Below are 13,909 nucleotides of genomic sequence, written 5' to 3' on the forward strand. Positions count from 1 at the left end.
ACTGTATCCAGACATTTTCTGTGATGCTTTCCATTTGTTATAAAGGTTTTTTTTTTTTTGGATGAAGAGTGTGGTAGGTAGTTCTAATTATCCAAGAAATGTGGCTTGTACCTAAAAAGGGCTTATGGGTCTGGGACTAGACTCCTGATTCTACTTTTTGTTGTTGTTTTTTTGAGACAAGGTCTCATATATAGACCAGCGTAGCCTTGAACTCAGAGATCTGCCTGCTTCTGTAGCTAGAGTGCTGATATTAAAGGCAGGCACCATTACACTTGGCTTGAGTCTACCCTTTTTAAGAGATTACTGATAACTGGTATAATTTAGTCCCTAAATGTATAAGAATATTCAACAGTGAACACATTTTGGGTCTGGTGCTTTCAATGTAGATTAATAACTATTAATTTGATTACTAATTTAATAGTTATTCAGATGATGTATTTCCTCTTATTTTTTGTGTATATGATATTCCTGAGAATAAGCATGTCTGTATGTGGAGGTTAGAAGACAACTTTAGTAGTTGGTTCTCTCCCTTCCACTGTAGATTCTGAGGACCAAATAAAGTTGCAAGGGTTGTGTGGCAAGTGCTTTAACCTACTGAGCCATCTCAGTGGTCCTGCCTTTTCTCTGTGTGAGCCTTAGTTCACTGTGTATTTCAAGGACTGTATATTATTTAGCATATAAAATATCTGGGCACAGAGTTAGCCATATGTTCAGATGATCATGTCCATAGATCTACAGTGATATTTCTTTTTGTAGCCCTCTTAACAATCCTAAGTTGTTTTTTATCTTTCTCTACCATATATGCATAGAATACTGAACATTTCCTTCTAAGCACTACTTTTATTGTGTTCCCCAAATCTTGTGTTTTTATTTCCACTTAGTTCAAAGTGCTTTAAAATTTCACTTGCTATTAGTCTTTGAGCTATGTTACTTAAGAAGTGTTTGCTTAATCTTCAAGTATTTTGGAACTTTCCAGCTATTTGTTTTTTTTTTGTGATTTCAACATTTAAATTTCATTCTGATCAAAGAGCAGGCTTTGTATGAGGTATATTTTAAGGCACAGATGTGGTCTTTTTTGTTGTTGTGTTTCATGTGAGTGTAAGAAGAATGTGTACCATTATGAGGCTCTAGAGTATATCTAGCCTTGTATTTTAGCAAGTCTTTATTAAAACCATGCTGCTTGGGGAAACTGCTGGTAGTCAAAGTGAACAGCTAATTCCACAAAGCCAGACTGACATCCTTGTTCTCTACAGGGCACACACTAATACTCTGGAGGATGTGCCCTGATGTTATTGCAGGCCGTAACATTAATGTGTGTAAATTAATGTGGCCTACTTACTCAGCCTCCACTAGTTTGTGCTGGGGATGAATACCTGGATGTGGTAGAGGACCAAGCTCTGCATTTTGCTTTCAGCATCTCACCCTAGTAAGGAGGGACAACTCATTGCCACAAAGCTGGGGTTTTGGGAGTATGGAATCTTACTGATGCTGTAAGCAAAGGATGGCAGAGATTGGAAGTCCAGGCTCCCAACTTGGTCATTCCTGGTAAAGAAAAGAGAATGCTAACCTACTGTAGTCTAGGTTTCTACTTGGCTTCTTCTGACACCATATTTGGTGGCAAGGTGCACCTGTTTGTCTCTTTCCTTTACTTAATATTTACTGACAAAGGTGTAGTAGTTGTGCCCCTCACCCAAATTTCTGGTGTTTCACAGTAGTAGTATGTATTTAATAACTCCCATTTCTCTAAGCTGCCCCATTTTTAGTCCCATGGCAAATATTTATCTATTTTATTTTTTGCAGGAGAAGCCTGTGCCAAGTGATATTTCTAGATGGTAAGTACACGTCTGGCTGGAGCAAACACAGAGTCCAGAAAACATATCATTAACCCTAGCCTCAGGTTCGTTAGTAGGTCTTTCTTCTTTGTACCTGTCTTATTCTTGTTTTACATGCAAAATTCAGGGTTTTTAGTGTAATTACTGAGAAGACTAGGCACTGTGTCTATTCCATTTTCTATCAGCTCAGAGGCATATGTGTATCTGAGGGAACCAAAGATTTGACTTAACCTAGTTTAATACAGAGTAAGAATGAACAAAAATGAATCCGAGAAACATCTTATTTTTTAAAAAAATAAAATAAAAGCTCTCATCTTGTATAGAAATTTTACCTTTCTCGGTTGTCCTCCTGATCTTTGGAATGGTGAATTTCTTCCCAGAACTGGCTTCTCCGTCAGTGGGCCATGAAGACTCACTGTCTGGGTTCATTCTCCACGTCTTATACTTGTCATTCTCTTTCATTTCCATCTTGTTGGGGACCTAAAATCAACCCCACGTTAAGATCTCTATGGAAGTAAGGCAGTATAATGTGGCAGTAATCTGAAAGACTTCAAAGAAAACTCAGTGATAATACATCCTTAGTCATGCTGTCAACAGGTTTCAATTACAATTTGCCAGGTTACCCCAAATAGAAAATGAATAAATTAAAATTTATTATTTTATGTTATACTTTAAAATTTTTTTCAATAGATTATGCTCTTGTAATTTACTGGATTACAATGGGTAGCCAAATGCCTCTCCATTTCCCAAAAGCTTAAAAACTTCACCAATAACAATTTTTATAAACGTGAAATTTTTGCTAAAAATTCTATTCTGTAAAAGTTCATTTTTCTATATGCTATGTTACTACAATTTTTTTTTAAATCAAAATTTCTACCTTTGAGTACCATTCCAACACTTAGCTGGTAGCTAACAAGTCACTGTTCAGCTGGTTATTGCTCCACAAGATAGTCTACAATGTTTAAGACAGGTTCTACATTATACTAGTATTAATGAAGAGATTCCTCCTTCCCTTTTATCCCTCTAAATCTACCACATTCAAACAGATTGTTTTTCTTTTTAAAGATATGTTTTTTTAAAAAAAATTATTATATTTTGTGTATGGGTATTTTGCCTGCCTGCATGTATGTGTCTGCAGGGCCCACTTGGGTCAGAAGAAGGCATTTGATGCTCTGTAACTAGAGCTAAGAGACAGTTGTGAGCTGCCTTGTGGAAGTTGGCAATTTAACTTAGGACCTCTGGAAGAGCAGCTATTGCTGAGACATCTCTTCGGGTCCTCCTCAAACATTTTATTTATTCTTTAAATAGAACTCAAAGTGGCTATTAAATAAGTTATGGTGCTTCCATACAAAGAATTTGTGTGAGCAGCCATTTTTATACCATTTCATAATATGGTTCATGAGTTGCTTGACAACCACTTAGATCAAACATTAAATCACAATGCAAGTTATGAGATGATAAAATTCCGTAGACAAGTCACAAAGGGTAAGAGTGTACAAAAGGTTTACAGAGATTTTAGCCTCTACTTTGTGCTCTCTATAGGAGATCTTGCATGTTCCAACCACAGAGTAGGAAATCAGTAAGAAAATGAACCTTCCCTTCATCTACCCACAGTGGCAAACACTAGCGAGCTAATTCCTCCTAACAAAAGTACCTTAGAGGCAGACAGATCTCTGTGAATTTGAGGCTAGCCTAGTCTACAAACCCAGGACAGCCAGGACTACATAATATGACCCTGTCTCAAACAAGAATATCTTGACAATATCCAGATGCAGGAAAAAAAAAAGGCCATCTCCACCTGGCGGCTTAGTAAAGAAAAGAAATAATAATTTAGAAAAACATACTATAAAAACCTCTCAATTAGTAATGGTTTATTATGAACAGCAAATAAGGTATAGAACAGTTGGCTGGCTGAATGTACTTGAAGAGCCAAAAGTGCTCAATATTGCCATTATAGTTAAATTCAGGGAAACTGAATGATTTTAGTTGTACGTTTGCTTACAAAGCATTCCTCTAGTAGAATTTTCTAGTAAGGTTTCTAAATCACTTTTGCTTCTTGGGTGCTTAGGACAGTATCACAAAGTTAATTTTAAAGCTGACAAAGGATGCCACTCAAGAAACAACGGGGTTCAATATTCTCCACTGGCCAAGCTGTAGGTTGTTACCTTTTCAATTAACAACTTTCTTATATAAAGATTATTTCTTAAACTTCAATCCAAATAAGTCAGTCACATTAATAAAAGCCATTTTTATACTTATGTATCAGACGCTCATAGCAATTACATTTATATTAATCTTTGCACACATGTATAAAATGTATAACATTGTATATTATAGGATATACACAATAATCCTCTAACTATTACATAGATCAACTTTGAGCCAATACATTTAAGCATTGAATAAATAAATTCTTGGGAAAATATAACTTATTAAAATTAAGTCTAAAATAAAAATAATTGACAATCTATTAAAAACTAAGTAGTAAACATAAAATTTGAAAGATACTATTAATAAATCATCGTAACCTAAACTTAACCCAGGGTGATTTAATAACAAGTAAAATCTCCACTCATTTATTATATAAAGTGGTTATTTCATTAAATGCAGAAAAAGGAAATTAAAAATTCATTTATATTTTATAAAGTTTAACAGACAGGAACAGAAACATCCATAACCTGATTTTATACATAGTCTACTGAAAACCTATAGGAAATTGAAAATGTAAGGATAAAATAAGGATACCTGCTTTTACACTTATTAACAGTGTACTGGAGTTGCCCCTAAGAGCAGAAGAAATAAAATGGGTGAAGAACTTTTAAAAAATAACTGGGAAAAGTGAGACTGGATACCCTGGGCTTAGGAATTTCAGGAGTGACAGAGACTGACTCAGTTCCTGAGAAAAGCTCTGACCCAAATGACAAGCACATTAAGTAGAATGTTAGTCAGGAAGGCAAAATGTAATAATGCATTAGAATTCTGGTTCTATTCAAATGTCACACAGAGCAAAGTGCCTAACTTCTCTACTACAACATCTATGTTACATGGTTACAGGACCTGGCCCACAGGAACTGTACAAAACTAACTGAAATGTAAATCTGATTCCTTTCTGTAGACCACCCCAAGTCTATTCAGACTCACAGTGTAGTAAATGCAAAAATACGTTAAATAGAGGATCATTTCTAGTCTATTCATCAGCAAGCAGAATCTTGGGCAAGCCATTACCTTTCCTTTATAGCACATGTATAGTGAATGTTTAGGTATTTTTCATATACAAGTAGGTGGCAAAAGAAATAAACTTCTTAAAGTTGAATAGTTGGTTTATAGAATTAAACCCCTCAGAATATTTTTTACACTTTATATGTGCATGGCACACGCATGTGTCAGGGTGGGGTGGATGTTTTATGTACCATAGTGCCTCTGTAAAGGTCAGAAAACAGCTTGAGGGAATTGAGGCTGAACCACTGTTGGGCTCCCTAAAATTCAGTTGAATTGTATTTTTATAAGACAACCATTACAAATCAAAACCGCAAGTTCTTAAGAATACTAGTTATAAATGAAAAAGTGGTCTAAAACAAACATAAACCACCCCTCCCAACCAACGCCCACAAACGATTCCAGCTGATCACTAATGAAGTCTCTACTGGGATAACTGTTTTTCAATTGAACAAGCCCCAAGAGTCCTGGATTTCCTTTAGTAAGACTCACCAGCCATCTGTCTCCTCTTAAAAGAATATAGCTGGAGCTGGAGAGGAGGCTCTGTGGTTAAGAGTGCTTATTGCTGTTGAAGAAGGTTCAGTTCCCAGCACTCACACTGCAGCTTAGAACTATTTTTAACGCCAGTTCTGTGTGATCCGATGCCCTTCTCTGGCTTCCATTGGCACTACATGCAAACTGCACTTAACATGCATACAAAACAATGTAACAATAAATTAATCTTCCAAATGAAAAAAAGAATAGCTAAGTGTAACAGACCCTCATGGTGCACTACAACTAATATATTTAGTACTTAAGTCTTTGTAGAGGGACATGCATACACTACTATAAAGCAATTTAAATATCAAAAGTCTAGAGCTAAATTAAAACTAGACTTCACGATTCCCTACACCCCACTGTCTAAACCATCTTTCTACTGAACTCTAAACTCTCCTACTCATTTTGATTCTCTATAATCCTTTCAACATTATTTATACAAACTCAAATTTGATCATGTACAAAACAAAGTTGACAAGGGTCATGTTTTCCGTAGTCTGTCTCTTACTAGGCTCACTTTACTCTGATTTCCACCTATGTCACTCCACCTAAAGATACCTGCAAGGTCCTTGATGACTTCCACATCAGTCTCTTATGTTCCTAAGTTATGTCTAACTTATTATGTATCTGGTTCCCTATTTTTTGATAATCTAATATGCTTTTGGAATATAGTCATCCCCAGGTATCTATAACTTCATAATTCTGATTTTATAGTTACTTTTTAAGAATTGATTTCTTTGCAAATCAAAACAACTCTGAGATTCCATCTTACACTTGTAAGAATGGCCAAGATCAAAAACACCGATGATAACTTATGCTGGAGAGGATATGGAGTAAAAAAACACTCCTCCATTGCTGGTGGGAGTGCAAACTGGTACAGCCACTTTGGATATCAGTATGGCAATTTCTCAGAAAATTAGAAAACAACCTTCCTCAAGACCCAGCAATACCGCTTTTGGGTATATACCCAAAGGATGCTCAATCATGCCACAAGGACATGTGTTCAACTTATATTCATAGAACCTGGAAACAACCTAAATGCCCCCACCCGAAGAATGGATAAGGAAAATGTGGTACACTTACACAATGAATACACACAACAGAAAAAATAAGGACATCTTGAAATTTGTGGGCAAATGGATCTAAAAAACATCAAATTGAATGAGGTAACCCAGAACCAGAAAGACTCACTCATGTACTCACTCATAAGTGGCAAAGAAAACCAGTCTACAACCAGCCTACAACTCACAATCCCAGAGAACCTAAGAGAGACATACATGGATCTAATTTACATGGGACGTAGAAAAGAACAAGATCTCCTGAGTAAATTGGGAGCATGGGGACCATGGGAGGGGGTAGATAGGGAGGAGAGAGGAAATGAGGGGATCAGAGAAAAATGTATAGCTCAATAAAAAAAATTAAAAAAGAATTTATTTCTTAGCTTTTTTGTAACTAATCTTTCTCAAACTGGTCTTCACAACTGCTTTTTTTTTTAACTGAAAAGAAATCAGAAATTTTAATTAGTTAAAAATATTCATCAAATGTAACCTCTTAAACTTAAGCTCCTCAAACATCATGAGGTTGAGGGATGAAGCCAGTGGCAGAGAAACTGGCTAGCATGTATAATGCCTTGGACTTGGTCTCTAGCATTACGAGACAAGTCTTATCATACTATACAAAATCTTGTGGTTTTAATTTGGCTTTCATATCTGTGAGGTTGGTTTAGTTTTATTTTTCTGTGAATCATCCTTTTCTTCCACTACTATTTTTTAAACACAGAAATGAGTCTTTTAATGACTGTAAAGCCTCTTCATCATATAGGATACAATATTTTTATCTTTTGTTTAATCACAGTTTCCACCTATAGAAAGCCACTTTGTCACATGTATAATATTAATGCCTTTTATTTATACTTGTGGAAAAAAACTGCGTATTCTCATTTCTCAAACTTTTATTAAAAATTCGTCAGATGTGAGTCGTAACAGTTAATCTTTATTGTCAATGTGACTGATTTCGGAATTACTTCTAAGACACCTCAGGGTGGTCTGTGAGGGTGCTTCCAAAGTGGTTCAAAGTGAGGCAGGAAGACCCATCCTGAATATGGGCAGCACCCTCCCATGATCAGCCTAAATAAAAAGAAAAAAGGAGGAAGCCAGTAGAAAACTAGCATTTATCTCTGTTTCCTGACTGGGAATGCAAAATGAATGGCTGCCTCATCCTTCTGCCACCATGCCTTTCCCACCATTATGGATCATAACTCTCTCCATACTGTGAGCTGAAACAATCCTTGTTTCTTATGTCCTTCTACTAGGTATTGTTACACCAACAACAAAAGCAATACAACCAACAAGTACTAGTTGCTCCACATACTCACCATTGACACAAGTATAGACTTTATTTTTTTGCCCACCTAGGAAGTACAAATTTTGTGTTATTGCTTGTGTTTCTGTTTTGTTGTCAACTTGACACAAGCTAGAAGAATGCATCTCAGTTGAGGAATTGGCTGTATCACACTGGCCTTTGAGTCTGTGGGACATTTTCTTGGAAAATCTCAGTCTACTGTGGGCGGTACTATGCTTGGGCAGATGGTCTTGGGACACTTAAGAATGCAAACTGAGCAATCTATGAGAGCAAGCCTGTGTCCATGTCTCAAGTTCCCATCTTTGGGTTCCTACCTTGAGTTTCTATCTTTGGCTTCCCTTAGTGATGAACTAAAAACTGTAAGATGAAACAAACCAAGTTGATTTTGGTTATAGTGTTTATCACAGCAATGGAAATCTAATTAATACATCTGTAGTTTGCATTTAGCACAATGTTTTATGAGACTGACCATTTTAATATATTTTCTGGTCTGTAGTTCCACATCTGTGAAAAGTTCACAGTCTTTAAATTACCTTCTTTCAACATATGCATCAAGAGTCTTTCTATGAGATAGTCAATTACACATGTTTCAAATAATTTCCTGTGTTTTTAAAACGAGGCCTTATATTTTTTAAACAGAAATGTTTTATAGTCAAAACTTTATTTTCTTTTATCTTTTATGTTGTTTGTCAACTTGGAGAAATGATTTTCCCCAAGTTCATGAAGATAAACCCAATCTTTTCCCCAAAAATGTTAGCTTCTAATTCATTAAAATGTGTTTAAAATTTCTATTTTAAAAATTCTATCTAAGAATTAGTGACTAATTTTCTACAATATGACTATTAGCTGTGCTAGCATTTAATGGCATTTTTGTTCCTATATATAATGAATTCTGGGCTCCCTTCTATTGCATTGGTATGGTTCGGAATCCTTGTTCCAACACCACATTGTAATAAATATTGACAGATGTTTCAACAAAACAAAAATCAAAGAAAAAATAATTTTAAAAAATCTTGCACATTAAAAAATGTTCTATCTAGAAATTTTGCTTACTTTTTTTCTTTTTTAGGTAAGGGTTTCAAACTTACGATTCTCCCATCTCATCGTTTTGGGTGCCAACACTGCAGACATGTACCACCATGACCATATGCTTAGGTTTTATGTGGAATTTCATTGACTCTAATGATCAATTTTGAGAGAAATGGTACTAGTGTATCATTCTCACCATTTGTGAAGATAGAGTATTTCTTCCCCTATTTATGTCAGTCAGTATCTTTTAATAAAGTTTTATCTTTTAAGGTAGTCATTCTGAGATATTTTATGACTTTTATATTACAATATGAGGTATATTTAAAATTTACATTTTGGAGGTGACAATATGGATGAAGTCAGGTAAAGTCAGTTACTGTTAAGCCTGATGACCTGAGTTTGATCCCCAAGATGGTGGATTCATATAATGAAAGGAGAGAACCAATGCCTTAAACTTGTCCTCTGATCTCTATAGTCCCTCACATGCACACACACACCAGCAAAATAACAGGATTTAACACACACTGTTCACTGATATTTCTCTACACCAGTAGTCTCGAGTCCCCAATAAAAAAACACAGACTAACAGAATCTATCTGCTGCTGCATCCAAAAAACACACCTTAACATCAGGATAGACATACCTTAAAGTAAAAGGACTGAAAAGGTTATTCCAAGAAAATAGACCTAACAAGCAGGCAGGTGTAGCCATTTTAATATCTGACAAAACAGACTTCAAACCAAAACCAAGAAGAGAAACTGAAGGACACCATGTGTTCATCAAATGAAAAATTTACCGCAAGAACACTGTAATTCTTAACACCTACACACCAAACACAAGGACACCCAAGTTCACAAAAGCAACACACTACTGCTTAAATCACACACTGACCCCCATACATTGAGAGTGGGAGACTTTAGATACAAGAAAATTGAAATAACTCCCTGCATCCTATCAGACCAACATGGATTAAAGCTGAATAGCAACAACTGAAAGTTTACAAACTCATGGAAACTGAACAATTCATTGATGAATGAAAAATGGGTCAAGACAGATATTAAGGACTTTCTATAACTGAATGAAAACATAAAATATACAACATATTCAAACTTATGGGACATAATGAAGGTAGTTCCAAGAGGCAAGTTCACAGCATTAAATGCCCACATAAAAAAAAAAAGAACAAACAAACAAAAAACCAAACCTCCGGATATCTCATATTGGCAACATAAAACTTGAAAACTCTAGAACAAAAAGAAAAAAAAAAATCATACCCAAAAGGAATAGATGGCAGGAAATAATCAAACTAAGGGCTGAAAGCAACAAAATACAAACAAACAAACAAACAAAATACAAAGAATCAACAAAAGTTATTTCTTTAAGAAAAATCAACAGGGACATAACAACAGACATTGGGGAAATCCAGAGAATGATAAGGTCACACATTAAAAACCTGTACTTCACCAAACTGGAAAATTTAATAAGAAATCAATTTTCTTGATATATTCCACTTCCCAATGTTAAATAAAGATAAGATAAGCAATTTAAATACATCTATAGCTCCTAATGAAATAGACAGTTATTGAAAGTCTGCCAACCAAAAAAAAAAAAACCAAACCAAAACAAACAAACAAAAAACAAAACCAAAAAACGCCCAAAGTTAGAATTCTAGCACAGAATTCTACCAGACTTTCAAAGACCTAATGTCAATACTCCTTAAATTATTCCACAAAATTGAAACAGAAAGAACATTGCTCAGTTTGTCTTGAGGCCACAGTTACCATGATATCCAAACCACATAAAGAACAAAGAGAATTACAGACTAATTCCCCTTATGAATACAGATGCAAAAATTCTCAATAAAATACTTGCAAACTGAATCTAAGAACATATAAAAAAGACATATAATAAGACCTTATTTCTAGTTGTCATTAGTTTGTGGTTGTTTTTCTCTGGTAGTTTTTAAAATATTACCTTTGAAATTTCATATATTTATTATGATGTTAACAGGCAAAGTATTTGATGGGATTTCTTTCAAGACTTAGCATCTTTCAAAAGTTATGACAGGCTGGTGAGATGGTTCAACAGACGGTTATCTACTCCTGAGATTGACAACCTAAGTTCAATACCCAGGTCCTACATGGTGGATGGAAGCACTGATTCTTGTATGTTTGTACTGTGGAATCTACACATGTGTGGTACTCTGGAATTTAAATGCTCACTGCTTATGTACAATTTCACAGAAACACAACATACATGCACATATACACACAAAATAACTCTAATTAAAAGAAAATGTTATGACAGACAGTCTCAGCATTTTGTACCTTGATTGTTGTGGTACTTAGGCACTTACATTCAAATATCTACCCTTTCCCTTAATGTTTCTAAGCCCCTAATTCCTATCTAAAATCTAGTTCACCGCTTCTTCAGTGGATTTTAATCTGCCAGACTACTGAGTTTAAAAAACAAATTTAAACTACAGGGCTGGAAAAGTAGTTAAGTAGTTAAAAGCACATACTACTCTTATAGAAGAGCAGGGTTCAGGTCTCAGCACCCACACAAGGTAGCTCAAAACTCTAACTCCCAGCTCCAGGATACCATATATTCATTCTCTGGCCTCGGAGGACACATGCATACAATGCAGATGAACTCACTTGGTTTTGTCAGGTGGTGGTGGCACATGCCTTTAATCCCAGGCAGAGGCAGGTGAATTTCTGTGTGCTCGAGGCCAGCCTGGTCTACAGGAGCTAGTTCCAGGACAGGCTTGAAAGCTACAGAGAAACTCTGTCTGAAAAAACAAACAACAAACAAAAACAAAACAAAACAAAAACCTCACTCGGTTTCATATCCACACACAAAAATAAAAATAATAAATGTTTGAGAATCTTAAATTACATTTTTTTACCCTCCACCTATGTGTTCCCATGTATGTACAAGTTCCATGTGCATGAGCAGTGGTCACAGCACAAGTTTCAGGAATTGATTTTCTCCTCTCCACCATGTAGGTCCTAAGGCTAGAACCCAAGTCATTATACTTAACGGCAATTATCTTCATCTTTAAGTAAGTCAGATCACCCACAAACTGATGAGCTTAGAATTTTTTCATTACTACTATTTTCATTTATATGAGATACTCTTGATTCTTTAAAGAAAATTGTTTTGAGACCAGGTCTTATGTAGCCAGTCTGGCCTCCAACTCTATTTGTAGCCACGGATGACCTTAAACCCAATTTCCCTGCCTCCTAATGCTGCTTTTTCTTTAAATGTTAAAATAAATCTATCTTTAAACTGTGCGTGTGTTATGTATGTACTATGCTGTGTGGGCACATTTATGCCACAGCATGGAAGTAGGGGTCAGAGGACAACTTCCAGGCATTAGTTCTTTTCTTCCACATTGAGTTCCAGGGAACAAATTGAGGTCATTAGGTTTGTATAGGAAGCATTTTTACTGGCTAAACCATCTTACTGACCCTAAATGTACTTTCATCTGGTAATGCTACCATCTTAATTTTAGTAAATATAAACCTGTTCTTTTTTGTCTGAGTTATTTGTTCACATATACTTTATATATATACACATATAGCTATTTAATAATTTATTTCCCTAATTTTATATTCTTTGGAGTCTGGCAGACATCTAGACCAATCAACTACATCAAGAGGTCCAAAATCAACCTTCAATGCATATGGAATAAGATGTGCTATAAGGATGCCAAACCCATTTCTGAGGGCAGTCTTTGAAATAAATAAAGCCAGGAAAATTAGCTATCTACACATGGAGAATGAAGTTGGACTTTAAAGTGTGTTCAGGATTAACTCGAAATGGGTTCAAGATCTCAAGACCAGAGGTAAATTATAAAGGTGATGTCAGATTGCAGAGATGGGACCTTTACAAGGAATTAGGCCTTGACAGTTATGACTTCCTGAAAGAAAATCAAAATGATCCCATAGACCTCCTTTACACCTTTCACAGCGAGGACACAGTGTGAGTGAAGATGTGTCCCTCATCAAGGCACCGTTTCTTCAAGAAGGTTAAGATTTCTCTAACTTCCCAACTATAAAAAGCAAATCTGTGTTCTTTTAGAATTGCCCTATCTGTGGTATTTTGTTAAAGCAGCTAAGATGCATTAAAGCAGAGACTTTTAGATGATTGCCTATGGACAGGGTTCATTGACCCTTTGTCAACAAGGTTACAGGGAAAGGTTATGGTTTCTATGACAAAGAAAAGAAGGCTCAGACTAAAATACGTGTGTAAAATTTACCGTTCCAGGCAAATATATAACTGAATAAGTGACTATCAAATGTCTGTTCAACTAGTGATGGGAGGCTTTTTTCAATCTTTCAATGACTGAAAGCCTGAAACCAAGCTTTCCTAAAAGGTCCATAGGATGTGCCTACACTGCTGTCAGCAAGATCTACCTGTTAATAATACTCTTATTTAACTCCGATCTTATGTGGCCAATTCAAGAAGGATTCCATGCCCTCTAACAACGTAAATGTTGTTATAAAAGTTAAAGCTATTCTAGGGCTTACATGTCCATACTTGTGAACACACACACACACACACACACACACACACACAGTTCAATAACTTTGCACCAACTTATGAGAGTCTATTCTTCAGTCTCTTTCAAGTCTTATAACTTGAGGTTTGGCCACATATGACTTGGAACTTGGTAAGAGATGATAACATTAATTGAAATGTAGAACAATTATGGTCATAATGCTTAGATTCTGCTTTAAATTTTACTTAGATAGCCATTAGAATCTATCAGCCTATTTTTCATTTCTTTCCTACTATCTTACTTACTTTGCTACTCATACATCCCCGAATCTTTTAGAAAAGTACCATGTGAAGATCATGCTCCTGGAGAAACAAACTTCCTGCTGAATTCTACTTCTTTGGGAGGCATTGCTGTTACCCAGAGACAA

General features: G+C 35.6%; 1 protein-coding gene across 1 annotated transcript in view; it reads right to left on the reverse strand.

Moving 5' to 3' along the window:
• The window catches only part of Tex15 (testis expressed 15, meiosis and synapsis associated), a 56,603-nt gene that overhangs the window by 30,718 nt on the left and 11,976 nt on the right, over positions 1 to 13,909 (reverse strand). Inside the window, exon 2 of the mRNA XM_048456548.3 lies at positions 2,165 to 2,312. Coding sequence (XP_048312505.3) covers positions 2,165 to 2,300 — 136 coding nt within the window. The 5' untranslated portion in view covers positions 2,301 to 2,312. The remainder of the gene's footprint in view (positions 1 to 2,164; positions 2,313 to 13,909) is intronic.

This window comes from Myodes glareolus, chromosome 23, assembly GCF_982192425.1.
Source record: "Myodes glareolus chromosome 23, mMyoGla1.1, whole genome shotgun sequence".
In the NCBI taxonomy this organism is placed as follows: domain Eukaryota; kingdom Metazoa; phylum Chordata; class Mammalia; order Rodentia; family Cricetidae; genus Myodes; species Myodes glareolus.